This window comes from Symphalangus syndactylus, chromosome 14 (genome assembly GCF_028878055.3).
Source record: "Symphalangus syndactylus isolate Jambi chromosome 14, NHGRI_mSymSyn1-v2.1_pri, whole genome shotgun sequence".
Lineage (NCBI taxonomy): Eukaryota > Metazoa > Chordata > Mammalia > Primates > Hylobatidae > Symphalangus > Symphalangus syndactylus.
Window position 1 is genome coordinate 75,177,008 of NC_072436.2, and position 25,148 is coordinate 75,202,155.

Sequence of the window (25,148 nt, forward strand, 5' to 3'; positions counted from 1 at the left end):
CTACAACTCTGAAACACATACTCATCAATTAAGCAATTAGATAGTCTGAATAGTATTTTATTCCATCATCCTTTATTCCACCTCCACAGGGATGAAAATGGAAGAATGATCATATATATGCACATACCAATGTGAAAGCATGTTAATGAGATTAAGGTAGGATACTATCAGTCATAGACATATTTGTAGTCATAAACAAATAAGAATATTAAAATATAAGCTGTAAGAAATCATATGGATTCTTTAAAACCATGATCTTAGATTTTCAAAACAATACAAAATTGAGTTTTAATACAGGCTTTAAAAATACTAACAACATTTTCTTCTAAATCCTTTCAAAAATTTCCATCAACATTTAAACATATTCATAAAATATGTACATTAAATAGTAACTGGAAAGCTACAGAAGTTATTTTCTACTTCATATATACAAAAATAAAAGAACCTTGAAAAATTACTTATTTAAACTATGAGGATCATAGCTCTCTTGCTCTCTCTTTCCTCTGTAACTGCTTATTTCATTATTTCATTAGCTTTTTTTTCTTTTTTTGAGACAGAGTCTCGCTCTGTTGCTCAGGCTGGAGTGCAGTGGGGTGATCTCAGCTCACTGCAACCTCCACCTCCTGGGTTCAAGCAATTCTCCTGCCTCAGCCTCCCGAGTAGCTGGGATTACAGGCATGCACCACTACTACTCTACTGTTTTTAGCAGAGATGGAGTTTTGCCATGTTGGCCAGGCTGGTCTCGAATTCCTAGTCTCAAGTGATCCACCCGCCTTGGCCTCCCAAAGTGCTGGGAGCCACCTAGCCCGGCCTCATTAGCGTTTTCAATCTCCTTCTGCTGGCTCCTCCTATCTCTCTGGTCCTTGGCCTTTTCACCACCGTCCACCCTCTCTTCTTTGTTGAACCATATTATTTATATCCGGATGACTCTCAAGTTTGTATCTCCAGCCCAGTCTTTTCTCTTGAACTTGATCTTATATATATAACTACCTGTTTTGACATTTCTGCTTGGATGTCTAATAGGGACCTACCAACTTAACATGTCCAAAATTGAACTCTTGCTCATTCCCCTTCAAACCCTGCTCTACTTTTCTCAGTTGTTCTCCCGACCTCAGTTAATGGTAACTCCATCTTCCAGTCAAGCCAAAACCTTTGGAGTCATCTCTGACTCCTCACTCTCTCTTACCCATATCAAATGCATTAGAAAATTCTTTGGCCCTACCTTCAAAATAGACCTGTAATCTGGTAATTTCTCACTATCTCTACTACTATTACTCCAACCCTAACCATCATTATCTTTTGCTTAAATGACTGAAAAAGTCCCCAACTGTTCTATCTTTGCCTCCTTGTGGGAAACTCACAACACAACAGAGAAATCTAAATCTGAGCATCTCCCTTTCCTGTAACAGCCCCATATTTCACCCACAGTAAAAGCCCAATTCCCCCCCCCGCCCCTTTTTTTTGAGACTGAGTCTCGCCCTGTCACCCAGGCTGGAATGCAGTGGTGTGATCTCGGTTCACTGCAACCTCTGCCTCCCGGGTTCAAGCGATTCTCCTGCCCCAGCCTCCCAAGTAGCTGGGATTACAGGCGCGTGCCACTACGCCCAGCTAATTTTTCTATTTTTAGTAGAGATGGGGTTTCACTATGTTGGTCAGGCTGGTCTCGAACTCTTAACCTTGTGATCCGCCCGCCCTGGCCTCCCAAAGTGCTGGGATTACAGGTGTGAGCCACCACGTCCAGCCACCCAATTCCTAATTAGAGCCTACAAGACACCAATATTACTTATTTGACCTCATCTTCTGTTGCTTTCCCCTCACACTGGCTTCCTTGCTTATTCTTTAATATGCCAGGCTTGTTCCTAACTTAAGACCTTTACACTGGCTACTCCCTTTATCTGGAATACCATTCTCCTATATATCCTGGCTAACTCACTTACCCTGTCTGTTTAAACATCACCTTCTCACAACCTATGTACAATTACAACCTCCCACTCCCCCTTAACCTGATTTATTTTGCCTTTAATACCTACAGCTGACCCTTGAATAACAACAAGTTTGAATCACACAGGTCCACTTATACACCATTTTTGTCAATAAATCTTTCCTGCCTCCCCTTCCACCTCTTCTGTCTCTGCCACCCAAGACAGCCAGACTAACCCCTCCTCTTCTTTGTCAGCGTGAAGACAATGAGGATGAAGATCTTTATGATGATCCACATCCATTTAAGGTATAGTAAATGTATTTTCTCTTCCTTATGATTTTCTTAACAGCATTTCCTCTAGCTTACTTTATTTTAAGAATATAGTATACAATACATATCATGTTGTCGGTAAGGCTTCTGGTCAACAGTAGGCTATTAGAAGTTAAGTATTTCGGGGGGTAGTTAATTTTGCACGTGAGTAGGGAGGGTTGGTGCCCCTAACCCTGCATTGCTCATGGGTCAACTGGATCGCTCACCTTCTAACAAACCATTTAATTAACTCTGTAACTGCTTATTGTATTAGCCTTTTAAATCTCCTTCTGCTGGCTCCTCCATAAAAAATTAACTTAATTAACTCACTAAATTAAAAACTTAATTTTTTTGGTCTGTTTTACCCTGTTAGAATATATACACTCCATGGCAGTAGGATTTTTTGTTTACTGATCTATCCTACTTTCCTACTTAGAATAATGACTAGCACATAGTAGATACTTAATAAGATCTGAAGGAAAACAATTATTTTTATTCTCTTTATCCACAGCAACAGTAAGAAAAAAGAAAATTTTTGATTTAACATAATATCACAGAAATACATGTGCATATCCTGCAGAAAAACTCACCTCTACAATCTTCTCTCTGTTTTTGGTTGGGTTCATAGGAGGTTCTGTGAGTAAGATTTTACAATTTCTGGTATCTATATTAAGTTTCTCTGGTCCAAATGTGTAGTCCCACAGGTGTTTCATGTCATCCCAATTTCGTACTATGCCATTTTCCATAGGGTAGTTAACTTCTAACATTGATCGTAATTCACTTGCCTCATCACCAACCATAAGATCCTAGAAAATTATGTCAAAGCTGTAGATCAAAATTTTGCATAATATTTAAGAAAACTTGGGAATAATTAATTTTAATCTTTCTGACACTTGCAAAATAAATCTTTTTATTCCACAAGTTAGAAAATCTTTTCTATCAAGAACGATGTCTTAGAAAGTTTAATCATGGATAATAAATTTTTGCGTACAATGTGGTTTAAATCAATAAATTGACCTTACCTTTAACACAAATGTTTCCAAAAGAAGAGCAATAGCACAAATAAACCCCACATTTTCATATTTTGGAGGGTTTTGTATGAGGTTTCATCTGTTTCTTTTGCTCAATTGTTCAAAAAATAAGGCCTGTGATATGTGAAATAGCACATCGGGGGAAAAAACTTGTAGAAAAATGCTCAATGCATGCAGCACATTTCTTTGCACTAAATATCAAAATGATAAATGTAAGTAATATAAAGCATAATGAAAGAAGCAAAAAATAAAATGATTATTACTCTATAATAACGCATATATACACCAACTAACTTATAAATGGCACAAACTTCTATCTACATATGCCTGAATAAGAATTTAAACTGTTTCTACATATGCCTCACCAAGGTGAATGAGAATTTGTAGTTATAAAATATTAAGATATAGGCAAATAACCCATCCTTTAAAATTGTCTCTTGAGCAACATTTTCAATCTTAAAGTATATTGGAAAACTACACCATCACACATGAAGCATAATACTCACAAGTCTTGTCTCCAATGAGAGCATACTTAAGATGACCCACATTTGAAAGTCACATTTTGTATATATAATAAGTAAGGATGTCCTAGCATTTAGACTTATTTTTAGAAAACAGCTAGTCAAGATGTTAAATAATATTAATTTCTACATATGTTGATAAATTCAATTAAAAAAACTAGTATCAGAAGTAGACATTTGCTACAATATGTTAAGTTTTAAAGATGGAGAGACAAAAAAAAAAAGCAGCAGCAAAATTAACACAAGATTTTTTTTTGAGACTGAGTCTCGCTCTACTGCCCAGGCTACAGTGCAGTGGCATGATCTCAGCTCACTACAACCTCTGCCTCCCAGGTTCAAGTGATTCTCCTACCTCAGCCTCTTGAGTAGCTGGGATTACAGGCACCTGCCAACATGCCCGGCTAATTTTTGTATTTTTAGTAAAGATGGGGTTTCACCATGTTGGCCAAGCTGGTCTCAAACTCCTGACCTCAAGTGATTCACCCATCTTGGCCTCCCAAGTGTTGGGATTACAGGCATGAGCCACCGTGCCTGGCCAACATGAGATGTTTTAAAAAGAAGGCTTAAAAATATATGAGTTTTAAATCAAAAAAAAAAAAAGAAAAAGAAAAAGAAAATATCAGAGATGAAACCAAGGTGAGGACTCTAATAAAAAAACAAACAGATGTCTGGAAAATCCACTAAAAGCAACATCAAAAAGTATAACATAGTTAAAAACAGATGCTAGAAATGTTCAGTAAAAATTTCTGTTGCAATTTCTTATGAAGTTCATTTACCATAACTTACTAACTTACTACTCAAATTTCTGAAATATTAAATGTTTAGACTCCTTTTTTTTTTTATTGAGATGGAGTCTCACTCTGTCACCCAAGCTGGAGTGCAGTGGTGCCATTATGGCTTACCACAGCCTCAACCTCCCCAGGCTCAGGTGATCCTCCCACCTCAGCCTCCCAAGTAGCTGGGACTACAGGCTACATGCCCAGCTAATTCTTGTATTTTTAGCAGAGACAGGGTTTCACCATGTTGCCCAGGCTGTTCTTGAACTCCTGGCTCAAGGGATCCACCCACCTCAGCCTCCCAAAGTGCTAGGATTATACGCATGAGTCACCACACCCAACCGTTTAGATTCTTCTATGAGGAATATGCAAAACTAAAAATCTGTATTTGTGAATTCTGGTTAATAACATGCACATGTTGAAGTATTCAGGAAGAAGTATACTGGTATCTGCAACTTACTTTGAAATCCATCAAAAAACAAGATGCACTGATGAATGGATGAACAGATATGTAATAAATCAGTATGATATATATTAATGTCAGAATCTAAGTGATGGATATACAAGTTTCATTGTAAAATCATTTCAATATTGCTGTTTTCTTAATACTGCTTAATAAAATGTTGGGGGGGAATCTATACCTGTAATTATATATACTATTTTTGTTACTAACTTTCCTCTACGTCTTTTGTGTTGTACAAGATAACAGATTAGATAATTAGATAATATAATCAGTATTATTTCAGCCAATTTGAAATAAGTCTGATCTGATTTCAACAGAAATTTACTTTTTGTTTAATGTACGAATAGGGGCTTCCATTTACGTGACCCAATGCCAACTCTAAATAAATGCCTCGTGTATCTACTTCTGGGACCACACATACTATAAAGGATTAACTGAAAGAAATGTTTGGAATTGAGTATCCTTACCTTCCTCAGAACAAAGAGGACATTTAAAATGGAGTATTAACTTATTTAAGAAGTACAAAGTTTGACTATTCAAGCTATCCAATTAAAAAATTTTCATAGCTAAAATTTTAATCAAAAAATCCTACTAAGTGTTATATAACTTGCCTTCATCACTCAGAACCAAGTTATAAGTGATCAGATCAGACCTTAGGTTTTAACCACCTGCCCCACCACTGAACATCACCTATCTGAAACAATGAAAAAAATCACAGTAACTGAGATGCTGTTTCAAAGGTATTTATACTTCATGAAAAGTGGGTAGTAGGGATCATATTTGCCAAGAATCATTTTGAGCAATGTCACCTCAAATTAGAATACAGAGTAAACTCAAGTTCAAAAGCACAATTAAATCCCTAGAAGAAAATTCCACTGAAAACATTTGTTTGTTCAATTAACTAATAGAGGCAGGGTTTTGCTCTGTCACCCAGGGTGGAGTGCAGTGGCCCTGTCATCACCCACTGCAGCCTCGAACTTCTGGGCTCAAGCAATACTCCTGCCTTAACCTCCCAAGTAGCTTGGGAGGCACATATCACTATGCCTGGTTACTTTTTAAAAAACTTTCTGTAGAGACAGGGTCTTGCCATGTTGCCCAGGCTGGTCTTGAACTCCTGGGCTCAAGCTATCCTCCCACCTCGTCTTGCCAAAGTGCTGGGATTACAGGCATGAACCACCTCACTCGGTGAAAAACTTCTGTTAAAATAAGCCTACACTGTTCTCTACAAGCACACTCTTCCCTTTTCTTTTTTTTTGAGATGCAGTATCACTCTTGCCCAGGCTGGAGTGCAGTGGTGTGATCTTGGCTCACTGCAACTTCCGCCTCCCAGGTTCAAGCGATTCTCCTGCCTCAACCTCCTGAGTAGCTGGAATTACAGGCACACGCCACCACACTTGGCTAATTTTTGTATTTTTAGTAGAGACGGGGCTTCACCATGTTCATCAGGCTGGTCTTGAACTTGTGACCTTGTGATCCACCCGCTTGGGCCTCCCAAAGTGCTGGGATTACAGGCACGAGCCACCGTGCCCAGCAGGCACACCCTTTTCTTAATCTCATTAGAATATTAACACAAATGTATGATCTTCGATTTAGGATAAATTTCCTCTTTTAAATGTTTTTGTTTGTTCAAAAGAAAACTTCACAAAGTTACTATTACTAGTGAAAACATATTTAGAAGTGCCTGATTTTTGTCAGAGATTCTTACAAACAGTATTAAAAACAAACTTGAAAAGTGTCTACTACAGAAGCACTTAGACTATCACAGAAAAATACAATGAAAGAGTTAAATGTCTGAGATAAGCCCAGCAAGCTTATAGTTGTAAAGAAAAACGCACTGCACAATGTTATTTCTTTGGGGGGAAAATCTGTTGTTTATAGAAAAGCTTTACCTTTTTCTTATTTATCCTCAGATAACGTTGTGAAATCTGCTCATCAGTAAGGATGATATGGAAAGAATTCTCTTTTTCTATCTATGGTTTATTTACATATTAAAATTTTACTCAGTTTATTAAGTACACATATGATACCATACTAGATGCAAATATACATACAGGCTATGACAGTCAATGTTCAATTTAATACTGGTCAATAAAGTGAATTTATTCAAATGTAACAACTTCACTTGAATTTTCTGGATCACACATATCCTATATAAAGCCATTTGGTTTCTAATATTATGCACAACACATTCCGTTTTAACTATAACATTCATCTACAAGAAAAACAAGGAAAACAATTCAAAACTATGTTAGTAATTAGTTCTTGTTTGGTCCATTGTACGCAATCAGGAAAGTATAGGACTTAATTAGTTGCTATCAAATTGAAGCAATGAAAAAGGTTAAAAATCAAAGTACTTAAAATAAAAATATGGAATAACCCCCCCTCCCCAATACTAAAGGGACACAAAACAACAACTACTGTCCCATCAAGCAAAAGTGGAAAATAAACAGAGCATGTGTGTAACCTCACTTACCATCTTTTTGTTATTCTACTTCAACGGGTCAAGAAAGGTGAAGAGAGAGAAGGTAGAAGTAAGAGTCAGAAAAGGCCTAAATAAAATCCTCACTGAAATGTTTAAACATACAAGCAATAGAGACAATTAGGTTGAGGTCAGATGCAGTACTACTATATTTAATGGAGTTAATAATTAGGGCCAAATTAACATGGACAGTTATTCCTGAATGCAAATTAACTCATTAAACGATTTAAATTTTCATTTTTTAGTCTACCACATTTTAGCTAACAAGACACAAAAAGTATAAGTCAAAATACTAAGCACAGGAATTCCAAAAAGTAAGCTTCTTTAATTCATTACTGAACTTAAGAACTTTAATTAAGAAAAATAAATGATAACAGCAAAGGTCTAGCTGAGTAGGCAGAGAGTTAGATAGCTCAGGGTTGTTTTTCCAAGCTCTAGTGTTCAGGTTAAATTTATTTGACACAGGTATCTTTTGCTGTTTTCTACTCGAAGAACAATTTAACTTGATAGGCTTATAAGATTGCACAGAGTGAACAGAATTGAGCCAATAGAATACAGAAAGACAAACCATACAAGCAAATGCTGCTAGGGAATTCCTTGGCAAAAATGTTTTATTAGCATATTGACAAATTTGATTTCTATCACTTGGCCTTAAAAATGAAGAAAGTGGGCATGAAGAGATGTGTAGTTATTTGTGCCTATGTTGGAAAATAAATTTATGGCTATACATGATATTTCTTCATATCTCAAAAATTTTATTGTCCAGTATATAAAAAAGCCATTCTTTAAAAACCTGACACTGAATAAAAAGTATAGCCTTCAGCTTCATTAAACAGTTTATCCTTATCACTATTATTAGCTAATTTCCAGTCAAAGTTCATTTAAGATAGAATTCATTTGGAATGAAAGGAGTTCACAATAAGCAAGTAAGGAATCCCACAAATATTCCAAAAGCTCCTTAAAAAGAAAAAACTTATATTGAGTGTCCCATTTTATTTTTTTTGTTAACAGGAGAGGCCAGAAAAATTTGCTACTTTAACTCTTAAAAAAAAAAAAACTAACACAGAACCCAAGTTTCAGCTTGTATTTTTATTCATTGTGTAACTCAACTCTCTATCCCAAAAGCAGAGGGCTACATAGCAAATCTCTACCACCTATTACCACCTACCTACATAAAACAAATGTCCCAAAGAGATACGCCCTAATGCATATTTCAAATGACTCATAACCTTACACTGAAGGCTTGCTAAAGACTATCCAGATAGGACCAACAATGCTAGCATGTTCACAAATAATTCACTAAAAAAGACCCTAAATTCTACGGCATTCTGTATAACTTGATCCCTCAGTCACCTGAAGAACTTAAAGCCAACTGGTGACTACTGCCCTCTCACTGTTCTCTTTCTTCTCAAATACTGTAACTCCTACTTGATTTCTGATCCCTTTAATATGGGAGAAAAATCTATCATCTTTACATGTAGTCTTTCATCTTAAATACAGCGAGTAGGCAATGAAAACTTTCCTTCCTCTTTATGGTAAGATACATAATGCAAGGCCAAATAAAGGCTTGAATGGCTTCCTTCTGCACATTATGGAAATAAGTTACATTAATGAAAAGAGGAATCAATGAGATTTACACCCTGTCTTCCTAAATGGCTATATAAAAAAGTAGAGGGATCAGGTCATAAAAACATGAAAAGAAAAAGTCTAAGGTGCGAAAGAGACACTCACATACAATGACAAATATATGGAATTGAAAGACATAAAAATACCGGGCCAATTTCTTTTAAAAATTATATTATGTAATAGGACTTAAGTCACTAACACAGTGTTTCACATTAATGTAATAAACTTAAGTATTTTACTCCAAAGAGTAATGGCATCAAGCCATACATAAACAAAATCAGATGAAATTAACTTCAATTTTTGTGCCCTTGTTCAGGTGTTGATATAAATTAAAAATATGAGAACTTCTGCCCTCCCCTTTGCTTTTCATGGCAACATATTTTAAAACTACTTAAAAGAACTGTTAAACTACTTTTATAAGAACACCTCACATGTCTTGATTATCATTTATCAATAAATAAAATATTACCTTGATTTCAATGTTTCCCACTTTGGTGGTTGATCTGATTATAGGTCTTCCAACCAAAGCTGGGAAGATGTGTTCTGGAAAGTTAGAGCCTGCATATCCACACTTCACAAACTGGAATGAAACAGTAAAATAAAAGTGGGTTAGCATCAGGATATTTACTATATTTTAAGACAGCATCTGAAAAATACCACTTTGCATTTATATAACATTTTAAACTTTTGGTGCTTTCAGTCCACCCGAAGTAGCCACTCAATCTATCGCAACATCTCCTTTTTACTTCTTTCATGGCATTGCCTACTTCCAGGGTTCATGTTTATTTACTCTAAATTAGTGCCTAAGTTCCCTCACTAGAGCAAAAGCCTCGTAAGAGCAGGGAGCTAAGCTGATCAGTTTGTGCTGGAATCCGATACCTAACAGAGCTCCTGGCACACAGTGCTCACTCCAGAAGTATCTGTGGGATGGACAAATTCGCTGAACAAATGCTAAGGTTTTTTTTGTTTTTGTTTTGAGATGGAGTTTCACTCTTTTTGCCCAGGCAGAAGTGCAATGGCATGATCTCGGCTCACTGCAACCTCCGCCTCCTGGGTTCAAGTGATTCTCCTGCCTCAGCCTCCTGAGTAGCTGGGATTACAGGCATGCGCCACTAAGCCCAGCTAATTTTGTATTTTTAGTAGAGACGGGGTTTCTCCATGTTGGTCAGGCTGGTCTCAAACTCCTGACCTCAGGTGATCCGCCTGCCTCAGCGTCCCAAAGTGCTGGGATTACAGGCGTGAGCCACCGTGCCCGGCCAAATGCTAAGTATTTTTAGAAAGAGAAATGTGAGAAAATGAACAGAACTAAAGCTTCAATTCTAAAACAGACTTTCATTCATTTTGGGCAAATCACTTAGACAATGTCATTTTCCAAAATGGGAAAACCAAGTGTCATTTAAACTAATATCACTATATTATGAAAATAAAATTTATTAGGCATTTTTGGCTATTTGTTTGAGACGGAGTTTCACTCTTGTCGCCCAGGCTGGAGTGCAGTGGCATGATCTCAGCTCACTGCAACCTCTGCCTGCCGGGTCCAAGCAATTCTCCTGCCTTAGCCTCCCAAGTAGCTGGGATTACAGGCACCCGCCACCACGCCCAGCTAATTTTTGCATTTTTAGTAGAGACAGGGTTTCAGCATGTTGGCCATGCTGGTCTCGAACTCCTGACCTCAGGTAATCTGCCCACCTTGGCCTCCCAAAGTGCTGGGCTGGCAGGCGTTGAGTCACCGCGCCTGGCTAGCTAGCTATTTATTTATTTATTTATTTATTTATTTATTTAATTTTTTTTTTTTTTTTTTTTTTGAGACAGAGTCTCGCTCTGTTGCCCAGGCTGGAGTGCAGTGGCGCCATCTCGGCTCACTGCAAGCTCCACCTCCCAGGTTCACGCCATTCTCCCGACTCAGCATTCCGAGTAGCTGAGACTACAGGCACCCACTACCACACCCGGCTAATTTTTTGTATTTTTAGTAGAGACGGGGTTTCACTGTGTTAGCCAGGATGATCTCGATCTCCTGACCTCGTGATCTGCCCGCCTCAGCTTCCCAAAGTGCTGGGATTACAGGCGTGAGCCACTGCGCTGGCCCTATTTACATTTTTATATTTAGATAAACGTATTTAGTAATACCAGGTAACATAATTTCATTCTCTGTGTACTGCTCCAAGGAGAACATATCATTGTGATAAAACTTCCATTTTATACATAAGAAACTGATATTCTGCAGGATTTAACTACAGTAGAACTTGAGAGAATCAAGAGCTTTTAATACTTTTTTAATTTAAAAAATATATACATATATTTTTTGAGACAGAGTCTCGCTCTGTCGCCCAGGCCGGAGTGCAGTGGCGCAATCTCGGCTCACTGCAAGCTCCGCCTCCCGGGTTCACGCCATTCTCCCGCCTCAGCCTCTCCGAGTAGCTGGGACTACAGGCGCCTGCCACTGCGCCCAGCTAATTTTTTGTATTTTTAGTAGAGACGGGGTTTCACCATGGTCTCGATCTCCTGACCTCGTGATCCACCTGCCTCGGCCTCCCAAAGTGCTGGGATTAAAGGCGTGAGCCACTGCACCTGGCAAAAAATATTTAAAATTTAGAGTTGGGGTCTTGTATGTTGCCTAGGCTGGAGTGCAGTGGCACAACTGCAGCTCACTGTGGCCTCTAACTCCTGGGCTCAAGTGATGCTCCCACCTCAGCCTCCCAAGTAGCTGGGACTACAGGTATGTGCCACCAGGCCTGAACAAGTTTTTATTTTCATTATTATTTTTTGAGACAGTCTCACTCTGTCGCCCAGGCTGGAGTGCAGTGGCTCTATCTCAGATCATTGCAACCTTGGCCTCCCCCCTGCCCCCCCACGGGTTCAAGTGATTTTCGTGCCTCAGCCTTCTGAGTAGCTGGGACTACAGGTGTACCTCACCACCCCCAGGTAATTCTTTTTTAGTAGAGACGGGGTTTCACCATGTTGTCCTCAAACTCCTGACCTCAAGTGGTCCACCTGCCTCGGCCTCCCAAAGTGCTGGGATTACAGGAATGAGCCGCCATGCCCAGCGTAAGTTTTAAAATTTTTTGTAGAGATGGGGTCTCACTATGTTGCACGGGCCGGTCTGGAACTCCTGGCCTCCAGTGATCTTCCTGTCTCAGCCTCCTCAGTTGCTGGGATTACAGGCATGAGCCACTGTGCCTGGCAGTTACAAATTCTTGTACAGTCTGTTTACGCTGGTCCCAGTGGCTCACACCTGTAATTCCAGCACTTTGGGAGGCTTAGGCGGGTAGATCACTTGAGCCCAGAAGCTCGAGACCAGTATGGGCAACATGGCAAGACTCCCCCCCAAAAAAAACTACAAAAAATTTTAAAATTGACCAGGCATTGTGGCATATGCTATAGTCCCAGCTACTCCGGAGACAGAGGTGGGAGGATCACTTGAGCCTGGGAGGTCAAGGCTGCCGTGATCATGTGAGACCCTGTCTCAAAAAACATATAAAAAATAAATAATATATAGTCTATTTAGTAAGAGCAGACATTGCAAGGAAAGGGCAATTAAAAATTTCAGGGTGGGAGGAGGAAGCTATATAAGAAAGGAAATGTAATCATAGTCTGCACCCTCATTAACAAGCATTTATTTAATGTTAGCTACACTGTGTTTACTGATGAATTCCAACTGCCTAGAACAGTGTCTGGCACATAATAGGTACACAGTAAATGATCAATAAATATTAAAAGTTTTGCTATTGACTTAACAGTATGATACCATGATTGTTTAAAAATATATTTAATATTCAGAAAAAGTCTATTTTTCTATGGCTCCAGGCACCACACATTCTTAGAATTAAAGATGAAAAATAGAACCTGAATGTGATACATGACAGTAATAAAACAAAGGTAGACAGAAAATAGCAATGTACCTCTTGATAGAAAGCTACTATGTACATCACTTGAATCACATGAGGCCAGAAGTTTGAGATCAGCCTGACCAACGTGATGGAAACCCATCTCTACTAAAACCAACAAAAATTAGCCAGGTATGGTGGTGCATGCCTGTAATCCCAGTTACTTGGGAGGCTGAGGTATGAGAATCACTTGAACCTGGGAGATGGAGGTTGCAGTGAGCTGAGATCACGCCACTGCGCTCCAGCCTGGGCAACAGAATGAGACCCCGTCTCAAAAACAAAACAAAACAAACCAAAAAACAAAACAAACAAACAAACAAAAGAAAGCTACTATCTACAAGAAACTCTTTTGTTTAATGTGGTAAAACTTAGCAAGATCTTATGTAGCTCTCCAAACATAAAAATTTGATATTTTCAAAGATCTCTACAGCAGACCTGTTGGAGATGACGTTGATGAACCACATTTAATTATAAATAGCCTAGGACATTCTGCCATCCAGAATTTCACTTGTCTTTTTTTTTTTTTTTTTTTTTTTTTTTTTTTTTTTTTTTGAGATGTAGTCTCACTCTGTCATCCAGGCTGGAGTGCAGTGGCATCATCGCAGCTCACTGCAACCTCTGCCTCCTAGGTTCCAGCAATTCTGCCTCAGCCTCCCAAGTAGTTGGGACTACAGGCACCTGCCACCATGCCCAGCTAATTTTTGTATTTTTAGTAGAGACGGGGTTTCACCATGTTGGCCAGGCTGGTCTCTTAACTCCTGACCTCATGTAATCCACCAGGCTGGGGCTTACGGGCGTAAGCCACCGCACCCGGCCCCACTTAGTCTTTTAAAAACAGAGTTTTTTCAAATATGTTAGAGTCATGACAATCAGATTTCATAAAATCAGAAGCTTTTATGAAAAATTTGTCTGAAATGAGGAAGGTTCACACTCCCAAGCCACCTCAATTCCTATCCTTTCACCTCATGTTTACATTTTATTAATAGAAACTACATAAAACATATTATTCAGATGTCTTCTTACAAGCCCCCAAAACCTAGTCTTAGTTTATACTGAGCCACCAAGGTAACAGCATTTTTCAGATACAGCTACCCATTTCTAAAAGTATAATACAATTCTTTTGGATTATTTTATTTTATTCTATTTTATTTTATTGAGACTGAGTCTCACTCTGTAGTCTAGGCTGGAGTGCAGTGGCGTGATCTCGGCTCATTGCAACCTCTGCCTCCCGGGTTCAAGCGATTCTCTTGCCTCAGCCTTCCGAGTAGCTGGGATTACAGGCGCTCGCCACTGCATCTGGCTAATTTTTGTATTTTTAATAGAGAAGGGGTTTCACCAAGTTGGTCAGGATGGTCGCAATCTCCTGACCTCGTGATCCACTTGCCTCAGCCTCCCAAAGTGCTGGGATTATAGGCGTGAGCCATGGCACCCAGCCTGGATTACTTTTTAAGGCAGAAGTTAGCATGATATGATAGCATATGCAATAGATAACCCAGTTGCTCACAGCTACTTCCCCTTGGCAGTGGTTGATAGTGATGAACTGGAATACACTTCCCACCCTTAAAATGAACAGAATTCAGGAGTACTAGTTCATTTTTTCTCAATGTCTTCTTAAATAATGTGACCTGAGACTTGGAGGAAAAACGACCTCAGAGAAGAATAACATCTAGTATTTTTTAGTATTTTCAAACTAAAACATACACACATACACACACACACACACAGCTCTCACACACTCTTCTCTCCCAAATCACACTCTTTTTTAAGTCAAAATCCAGTTTACTTGATACAAACTTAAATGATAGGGAAGAGAATCTGTTCTCGTCATTATCCCAATTGTTCCCACATTTCTGTATAACATCTGTCATGATCACCAGCCTAATGTCAGTCATAATTTACACAAATATCTCAAATATGGGAATTAAATACTATTTTGATATTAAATTATTATGCCTACCTCCAAGTAATAAACAGATATAGTCAAAAGTATCCATTTATCAGGATGAAAATGCTCACTTATATGGGTATAAATTATCTCAAAAAAATTATAGAATGAATGAATGAAAAGAGAATCTACCAGTTTGTAAGGTTCATTTTTGGCATGCTGAATGTAAATAAATAAGTTTACTAAGTGAGAAATCATAAGAGAAGCTGGAGGTGGCAGGAGGAGCCTGGGATGGAGCATAGGTCTAATCCTAGTGCAGGGAAGAGGGTGCTAAGGTTGACACATCTCCCCTCTCCTTCAGAGCTACACACACTGGACACACAACATGGCAAAGTGGCAAATAATCACATCACTCAAAGTCTTCCGATTATAATCGTTCAGATGGTAGTTCGTATCTTAACATTCTTGTGAGTATATTTTAAGCAACAAACATTTCCCAAGTTAGAAGACAAACACTGAAATCCCTGAAACTATAAAAACTGTAAACCTACTATTACTGCTTAACAAAAAAAGGCTTTTTATTCAAATTAAAGATTATCAATCACTTATTAATAAAACTATTCTGCTTGAGCAGTAGTTTATTGGTAGCAGATGTTGCCATAGAATTCAGCACCAGCTTTCATACAGGGTATTTATTAATCCAGCAAGATAGCAAAAATCACACTATTTCACATTACTTCAAATGTGAAAACATTAACAGTTATAATAACAAGAATTAAAATAATTGGCTGGGAATGGTGGCTCACACCTGTAATCTCGGCACTGTAGGAAGCCAAAGTGGGTGGATTGCTTGGGCCCAGGAGTTCGAGACCAGCCTGAAGCTACAGAGCAAAACCCCATTTCTACAAAAAATACAAAAATTAGCCAGGCATGGTGACACGCACCTGTAGCCCCAGAAACTCGGGAGGCTGAGGTGGGAGGATCACCTGAGCCCAGGGAGGTCGAGGCTACGCTGAGCCTTGAGTCATGATTGTACCACTGCACTCCAGCCTAGGCGACAGAGTGAGACCCTGTCAGGAAAAAAAAAAAAAAAAAAAAAAAGGCTGAGTGTGGGGGCTCACACCTGTAATCCCAGCACTTTAGGAGGCCGAGGCAGGAGGATCATTTGAGGTCAGGAGTTCAAAACCAGCCTGGCCAATATGGTGAAACCCCATCTCTACTAAAACTACAAAATTGGCTGGGCATGGTGGTGCATGCCTATAATCCCAGCTACTCGGGAGGCTGGGGCACAAGAATCACTTGAACCTGGGAGGCAGAGGTTGCAGTGAGCCGAGATTACATGAATACACTCCAGCCTGGGCGACAGAGTGAGACTCTGTCTCAAAAACAATAATAAAATAAAATAATTTAAAAAAAAATTATACTGGCTACTCTGGGCACACTGCCTATGGGGTAGTCCTGCTCTGCAAGAAGCAGTAAAGAAAAAATAAAAATTATAATTTTAAAATTATATTTTTTTTGTAGAGACGGGTCTCGCTGTTGCTCAGGCTGGTCTTGAACTCCCAGCCTCAAGCAATCCTCCCACCTTTACCTCCCAAAGTGCTGGGATTATAGGCATCAGCCACTGTGCCTGGCCCCAATTTTTCAATAATATAAAACTGACAACCTGATTACTTCTGCAAATAATAATAATAATAATAATAATAATCAGTATTTAAAAAAAATCTAGGCCAGGCACAGTGCTCACGTCTATAATCCCAGCACTTTGGGAGGCTGAGGCAGGCAGATCACCTGACGTCAGGAGTTGGAGACCAGCCTGACCAACATGGAGAAACCCCATCTCTACTAAAAATACAAAAATTAGCTGGGCATGGTGGTGCACACCTGTGATCCCAGCTACTGGGGAGGCTAAGGCAGGAGAATTGCTTGAACCCGGGAGATGGAGGCTGCAGTAAGCCAAGATCACACCACTGCACTCCAGCCTGGGCAACAGAGTAAGACTCCATCTTAAAAAAAAAAAAAAATCTAAACCATGATGTGATAAAATACAAAGAAAACATTCTTTTCTAAACTATCATTTGGTATCATTGGTATCATCTTAATCCTTGAAATTCCTCCCCCATGTCAATCATTTTAAGACTTGGTGACTTCGTTCTTTCATTGTGTGCAGTAAGGCTGTGTTTAAGAAATAGATTTTACCATATATAGTTTCCTCTTCATAGCAGTGTGGTTTAAACTCGTTCCCTTACTTCCCACTGAGTCATCAAATGGTAAGAATATGAACAGTATAATGTTCAAGCAAAAATGAAAAATTCTATCTACATCTGCTCTAAAAGTACATTTTTTTCTCTTCAAAAAAATAATAACCTGGGATTTATAAAGCCCCATTTGGGTTTATTTAATATTTATTTTCCCCTTACTAGTTTTATCTCATGGTACTGATATTATTTAGTAAGTTAACTGCACAGTGACTGTTCTGATCTTAGGCCACCAAAATATTTATTCTACTTATCCCAAAGCATTTTCCAAGATGAAACCAAATTTGGTTTTGGTTTGTTTCTGTTTCAAACACTCCTAAATTCAACATATAAAGTAGCATAAGCCTGATAAAGCAGGCCACAATCAACTACAAATGTCAATTACATAAATGCAAATGCAATTATTCTAGCGCTATAAACTCTGTACAACTGGACCTTATTAAGCACTGTGCCAGCAACACAGCAAGCACTGGGGAAACGTTCATTTTGTTGGTGATCTAACTCAATGCGGATGAAATCACCCTAGTCTGGTAACAAGACACATAACACCAGGGGCCTGGGCCTAGCTCATGAAGAGGACCTAAACCTAGAGTTTCACAGACCTCCAGATTTTCACCTATCTGGGCCACTTTAAGTGGCTTGATTTCAGAAGGAGGTTTGAATGGTTAAAATCCACATAAATTATTGGATCAAATGAGTTTTCCTCCTCTGGGCAACCCTACTGAGACACTGGTCAACCTGGGAGATAGAAAATCGGGCGGGACCAACATTGGGCATGTGATCGTTAAGAACAAACTTGTTTCCAGGGAAGCTTGTCCAACCCATGGCCCACATGAGGCCCAACACAAATTCATAAACTTTCTTAAAACATTATGAAATTTTTTTGGCGATTTTTTTAGTTCATCAGCTATTGTTAGTGTATTTTATGTGTGGCCCAAGACAATTCTTCTTCCAATGTGGCCCAGGGAAGCCAAAAGACTGGACACTCCCGCCCTAGAATATTTAATTTGGGTCTGCCAGAGAGGTTAAAAGAATCATCAACTTTTTAAAAAGCCTATAATTTTATTTTTATTTTTGTTTTTACTAGATATGGGGTCTTGTTATACTAACCCAGGCTGGTCTCAAACTCTTGGCCTCAAGAAATCCTCTCACCTCGGCCTCCCAAAATGCTGGAAATGCAGGCATGAGGAACCACATCCAGCCAGCCTACAATTTTAAAACCTAAGGCATGTAAGGAGCAAATGAAAACACCTTAGGATAACAACTATTTCCATAAATGTTCAAAATTACATCTGATATCTTCTTTAATATTTAATTATAAAGGAGTCATTATAACTTCAGGTATCTAAATAAAATCAAGATGATTATTCATGTCTACAAATGGTAAGAAACAGAATACACAATCTAAGCGGTTCCCAGTCCTCTACATACTCAGAACTATTACAGCATTCCTGTTATATGATTCATGTATTTTATCAGCACTGTTTCTTCATTTGAAACCAATCATGTCCATAGAAAATCTGCATAAAATTTCAAAATAACTAGAAGCATAAGAACAAATAAAGTTTATTTGAATTAATTACACTCACTTTTTTCATTTATGACAGGAATTGATCATTTGTCTTAAGGAAAAGAATCTTAAAAATATGGATTAGACACAAGACTAACCAATAACATATTACAATCAGCTTTCTTTCTTTTTTTTTTTTTTTTTTGTGACAGAGCCTCACTCTGTCGCCCAGGCTGGAGTGCAGTGGCGTGATCTTGCCTCACTGCAACCTCCGCCTCCCAGGTTCAAGCAATTCTCCTGCCTCAGCTTCCCAAGTATCTGGGATTACAGGCATCAGCCACCACGCCCAGCTAATTTTTGTATTTTTAGTAGACACGGGGTTTCACCATGATGGCCATGCTGGTCTCAAACTCCTGACCTCAAGTGATCCTCCTACCTCAGCCTCCCAAAGTGCTGGGATTACAGGCATAAGCCACAACGCCCAGCCTAAAATCAGCTTTCTAATGTTAGCTAACTAATGGAATAGTAACATAACATTAGCTTCTGACAGCAGGGTGCAGTGGCTCAAGCCTGTATTCCTAGCACTTTAGGAGGCCCAGCTGGGCAGATCTCTTAAGCCCAGGAGTTCAAGACCAGCCTGGGTAACATAGGGAGACCCAGTCTCTACAAAAGTGAAAAAATTAGCTGGGTGTGGTGGCACAAGCCTGTAGACCCAGCTACTCGAGAAGCTGAAACAGGAGAACCTCTTGAGCCCAGGAGGCAGAGGTTGCAGAGAGCCGAGATCATGCCATTGCTCTCCAGGCTGGGCAACAGAGCTAGATCCTGTGTCCAAAAAAAAAAAAAAAAAAAAAAAATCAGCTTACAGTTAACATTCCCATTCTAATTTAATATTTAAAAACTCATATATACTACAAATACAGGGCTCATTACCTTGAACCACTAAAAGAGAAGAATTCATTAAAATATAACTGGCTTGACTTTCTAAAAAGAATATCTGACACGATCACAACACAAAAAATTTTAAATTCAATTTTTAAAGTTTTGAATTTATTTAGAGGCCAATTTGAAACTATAGTGGAAATCAGGCTAATACTTTTTTAAAAAGCACATTTAACTGAATTTTAACTGCACATGTAACATGCGTTTACGGTTAATTTAGTTTAAATATAGTTTAATAATACTTGCTTTGTTCAAATAAAGAACATTTTTCCAATAATTCAGAAAGGTCATGAAGTCCTCTCCATCTTCCCTCACTCCCTTATCCTCTGTCTCATAGGTAACCATTATGAACATTTCTTATGTATCCCTCCAAAACTTTCATATGCAGATACAAGTTTGTGGACATACGTCTTTAATAAGGAACACACACTTAAACTTAATCATTCTAAAACCTTTTTCAACTTAAAATCTTAGACATGTTTCCATAGCAGTGGATCTGCCTTTTTAAAAGTATTACATTCTTAAAAACCGTCCCATTAATATATTTTTTGGTGTGTGTTTTTTTTTTTTTTTTTTTTTGAGACGGAGTCTTGCTCTGTCGCCCAGGCTGGAGTGGTGCGATCTCGGCTCACTGCAACCTCCGCCTACCGGGTTCAAGTGATTCTCCTGCCTCAGCCTCCCGGGTAGCTGGGATTACAGACGCCCACCACCATGCCTGGCTAATTTTTGTATTTTTAGTAGAGACGCGGTTTCACCATGTTGGCCAGCCTGGTCTCGAACTCCTGACCTCAGGTGATCCGCCCGCCTCGACCTCTCAAAGTGCTGGGATTACAGGCATGAGCCACCGCGCCTGGCCTCATTGTATGTTAACACTCTTTTTACTCTAGTCCATTTTTAACACAGTTCAGATGAAGCTACCATAATTATTGCTTGTAAAATTCTGTAACAAATCTAATCAAGGGCAGTATTATGGCAGTAAATACCAGCTCTTTTCCCCCTCAACAATTCAGATTCCAAAGTGTTTTGTTCAAGTAAAATGTACTTTAATTCATATATCATATTTATGGGAGGGAGGGGAGAAAAGTCACAAAATGGTTAGAAATCACTATAGAAGTCATCCAGAATAAATAATATTTCCATCTTCTAATTTGCTGACTTTGCTACCCAAAATACATTTTTTTTTTTTTAAATCTGGCAAGAGGGAGGTCTGAATGAAACAACTTTTTTTTTTTTTTTTTTAATTGAGATGGAGTTTCACTCCTGTCGCCCAGGCTGGAGTGCAGTGGCGCAATCTTGGCTCACTGCACCCTCCGCTTCCTGGCTTCAAGCGATTCTCCTGCCTCAGCCTCCCAAGTAGCTGGGATTACAGGCATGCGCCACCACGGCCGGCTAATTTTTGTATTTTTAGTAGAGACCGGGGTTTCACCACGTTGGCTAGGCTGGTCTCGAATCCTAACCTCAGGTGATCCGCCCGCCTGGGCCTCCCAAAGTGCTGGGATTACAGAAACAATTTTCAAATAGTTTCTAAATCAGTGCTTTAGTCAGATTTTACAATTTTTTAATCTTAAAGGCTAACATTACCTGTATTCTGAAACGAAGGGGAAAAAGGGGGCTGGGGGTGGGATAACCAACACTAATTAACTTCCCCTAAGGCCAGTGGAATTAACACTTGAGTCTTGCGGGGTCCTAGGTCACCCAAAACCACTCAATGGAACATGCTGGTCTCCGCCGGCCTGCTCCTGGGCCAAATCACCAGTAAGTAGAACAAAAAGTGAACGATGCGCTGCCGATCTGGACCCCTTCCCTCGAAAAAACTAATAAAAAGCCCAACAAACACAGCGAAAGGGCTGATGTCCACACTCCATGACAGCACTTCCCTTTTTTTTTTTTTTTTTTTTTAAAGTAAACCCGCTTCCTGCTTCTCGTTTGGTGTATCTTCAACTATACAGGAAGAGGAAGGCCTCTAGGTCTTTCTCCTTTTTACAAACCGGCGGCCCTGGGGAAAAGAACCCTTCTCGGAACACACAAACCGAGCCTTTTACCCCTCCGTTCGCTTTAGCCCAATTGCCCCCGCATAAGCGCGGAGCAGGTCCCTGCCAGGCGGCCAGTAGGCTCCGCGTCCAGTGCCGGTCTCGCCCGCCGCCCCGACCCGGAAGGTTGGAGGGGGTGGCAGGCTAAATGGGTAGCAGGCTCAAGGGAGACCAGGGAACTGCCGGCTCGCTCCCATGCCCGCGGAGGTGGGAGGCACCGCCCCGCGCCCCTTCGCCCCGAGGGCCCGGAGGTGCAGCCCAGGGGGCCGAGGGCCCGCGCACCCGCTGCTCGTACCCGCCCGCGTCTGTAGCCGCCAAGGCCTCCTCGCCCGGCGCTTACCCCGGTGCCGTTGTCGCACACCACCACCTTCCTGCCCTGGCTGTCCATCGTCCGCCCAGGGAAGAGCCGCTGCAGCCGCACAACCTACAGCCACCGCCGTCCGGCCGTTTTCTCTTCTTCCTCCTGCGTCTTCCCGGCCCCTCCTTCGGCCCAACTTTTTTCCCCCGACCGGAAGCCGCCGTCGGGCTCCGCCCGTCATTTAGCTGAATGCCCGCACGAAAAGGGTGGGATGGGCGGGCAGCGCGACTGGCAGCGGTGAGCTCCAATAAAAGACGGAGGAGCGTCGAGGCCCCGCCCGCAGCTCCGCTTCCGGCTCGGCCGTCACGGTCGGTGCCCACCCGGGTTCTTCGCTGCTTCTAGTTCCCGGCGCTTTGCCGGGCGTTAATGGCGGCCAACATCGCGGGTGCTGAGGCTTTATCCCTAAAGTGTCACAGGAGCTAAGGGCGTCGCTTAACGAACTGCAGAAGACGCAGGCAGGTGAAGGACACCGGTTCTGCTGCGGCAGTGGAATGTGGCGGAGAAGCTGGCGGGTAGGGCGAGGAGCAAGCCTGGAGGTCCTGGCGGACCCCACCATTCGACAGGGCTTGGTGTGTCATTGCTTCTAGGCCTTTTCAGCGGACAGAACTGGGGTGGATACACACATGCTTATTTGAAATCATGCGTTTGTTCCGTACTCCAATGTCAGCCCACCCCTTCTTTGCCCAAGTTGCTCCATGGTCAAGTGAGCGAGAGCAGGTGCCTGCATTTCCAGTCTCGTGGCCCACCGCCTCCTTCTTCTAGTAGTCCCATGTTGCATCACACCTCTAAAGTACATGTAGTTCTGTGAACCCAGAGCCTTGGCTTTGAAATCAGACAACCTCAGTTTCAAACGTGGCGCTGCCACTCACGAGTTTTGTGATTTTGGCATACCCCTGTCTGCATGGGGATAATAACTTCTATCTCCGTAGGTGTGGTAAGGATAAAAGTCTATGCATAGAGGAAATGTTCATTCAGTGGTAACTATTTCTAATTCTGTTCTTCTGGACCTATGATTCTATCTACGATGCCTCATTTTTTTTTCCTTTTTAGTCAATTGGCAAACTTGTGCTCTGAGACCCAGCTTATCACATCTCTGATGACGGCTGATATCCTCAGGATGTTCCTTACTTCCTTTCTCCCTATTACTTTACTATGAATATATGAATAACATTGTGCTTATTACATGCAACAAATATTTATTAGATGAATGACATTAAAATTCACCTTTAAAATGCCATCCTTTATGAGAGGTGAGAACTAGAACTTTTCCTTCTACATGGCTGTACATGTTCAACAACTAGAATAAAACAGGCATCATGAACCCTCAATCCAGTATTCTTTTTATAATATAGCTGCCTGTCAGTTTTCACTGTTCTTTCATTAGACCAGTGACTTTCAAAGCTTTTTAAAGGCATACAGTGCTTTATTCAAATTTAATCTTATATGGAACCCTCAACACATAAATACTAAGATAAAAATAAAGCTGCCATTGTTGCAATTGGAAGTTTGAGAGGTTAGAATAGGTAGGAAGTCTCGGAGGAACATTTCTTCCTTTTACCTGCTTTAACAGTCAGAGAAGTACCTCAGCCAGCAGAAAAATTTATCTGTTCATAAATTCCTTGAGTATAGAGTCCATATCTTTTTTTTGTAGCCTCCAATGCTAGTGCTGTGCAGTTTTCTTGAAAGTGCATTGGTCTCAGCCAATTGAACTCAAGCATTTCTGTGTTCTTTTACTTTTCCTCTTTGTGGAATTAAGGGGATTGCTAATTTGTATTTTTAAAGAAAGAACATGATTCCGGGCGCAGTGGCTCACGCCTGTAATCCCAGCACTTGGGGAGGCCAAGGAGGGCAGATCACCTGAGATCAGGAGTTCAAGACAAGCCTGGCCAACATGGCAAAACCCCGTCTCTACTAAAAATACAAAAATTAGCTGGGCATGTTGGCACTCACCTGTAATCCCAGCCACTCAGGAAGCTGAGGCAGGAGAATCGCTTGAACCCGGGAGGCAGAGGTTGCAGTGAGAGAGATCTCACCACTGCACTCCAGCCTGGTGACAGAGCAAGACTCCATCTCAAAAAAAAAAAAAAAAAATTGGCAAGTTTGGCCCTAAAATTTATATGAAATGAAAAGGAACCAGAATAAAGGGATTTTGAAACAGATAAAGATGGAGAACTTCCACTACCTGAATTCAAAACTTATTATAAAGCTACAGTAATGAAGACTGTAATACTGGCACAGAGGCAGTTATATCAATCAATGGAATCAAATAGTCCACAAATAAACCTTTACATTATGGTCAATTGATTTTCAACAATGGTGCTAAAACAATCCATGGGGAAAGGGTAATCTTTTCAACGAATGGTGTGGGAGGGAAAAAAAAGAACTTTGATTCTTACCTCACATCACACATAAAAATTGATTTAAGTGGCTCATAGACCTAAATATAAAAGCTAAAACTATAAATTTCAGAAAAAAAAACAGGAAAATCTTTTGACATTAAGTTAAGCAAAGTTTGCTTAGATATGACACTAAAATCATGATCTATAAAAGAAAAAATTGATAATTGACATAATAGAAATTTAAAGCTTTTAGTTCATGTATTGAAACAAAAAATCTAGACTGGGACAATGGCTCACATCTGTAATCCCAGCACTTTGGGAGGCCAAGGTGGGTGGATCACTTGAGCTCAGGAGTTCAAGACCAGCCTAGGCCAGATGGTGAAACCCCGTCTCTACAAAAAAAAATACAAAAATTAGCCGTGCCTATAGTCCCAGCTACTTGGGAGGCAGAGGTGGGAAGATGATTTGAGCCCAGGAGGCAGAGTTTGCAGTGAGCTGAGATTGCGCTACTACGCTGCAGCCTGGGTGACACAGCCAGACCCTATCTCAAAAAAATAAAAAAAAGAAGAAGAAAAGAAAACAAAAAAAAAAACAAAAAATCTTGATCTGTCTTAGGCAAAAAGCAATTAAAAAAAAAAAAGTAGAAAATAAAGCAAAAGGGCCAGGCGCAGTGGCTCACGCCTGTAATCCCAGCACTTTGGGAGACTGAGGCGAGTGGATCACCTGAGGTCAGGAGTTTGAGACCAGCCTCGCCAACATGGTCCATTAGGTCTTTGATCCATTTTGCCTCAGCCTTCCAAGTAGCTGGGACTACAGGTG

The 25,148-nt window shown here is 40.3% G+C and overlaps 1 protein-coding gene across 2 annotated transcripts in view; it reads right to left on the reverse strand.

Moving 5' to 3' along the window:
* The window catches only part of ACTR2 (actin related protein 2), a 47,300-nt gene extending 22,401 nt beyond the window's left edge, over positions 1-24,899 (reverse strand). The window contains exons 1-4 of one of the 2 annotated variants that reach the window (XM_055241142.2): positions 21,973-24,899; positions 9,596-9,706; positions 7,495-7,509; positions 2,821-3,036 (exon numbers count right to left, since the gene is read on the reverse strand). In XM_055241142.2, coding sequence (XP_055097117.1) covers positions 2,821-3,036; positions 7,495-7,509; positions 9,596-9,706; positions 21,973-22,020 — 390 coding nt within the window. In that variant the 5' untranslated portion in view covers positions 22,021-24,899. The remainder of the gene's footprint in view (positions 1-2,820; positions 3,037-7,494; positions 7,510-9,595; positions 9,707-21,972) is intronic. The other variant, XM_055241143.2, reaches the window with a different exon arrangement.
* Positions 24,900-25,148: the final 249 nt, after the last annotated feature.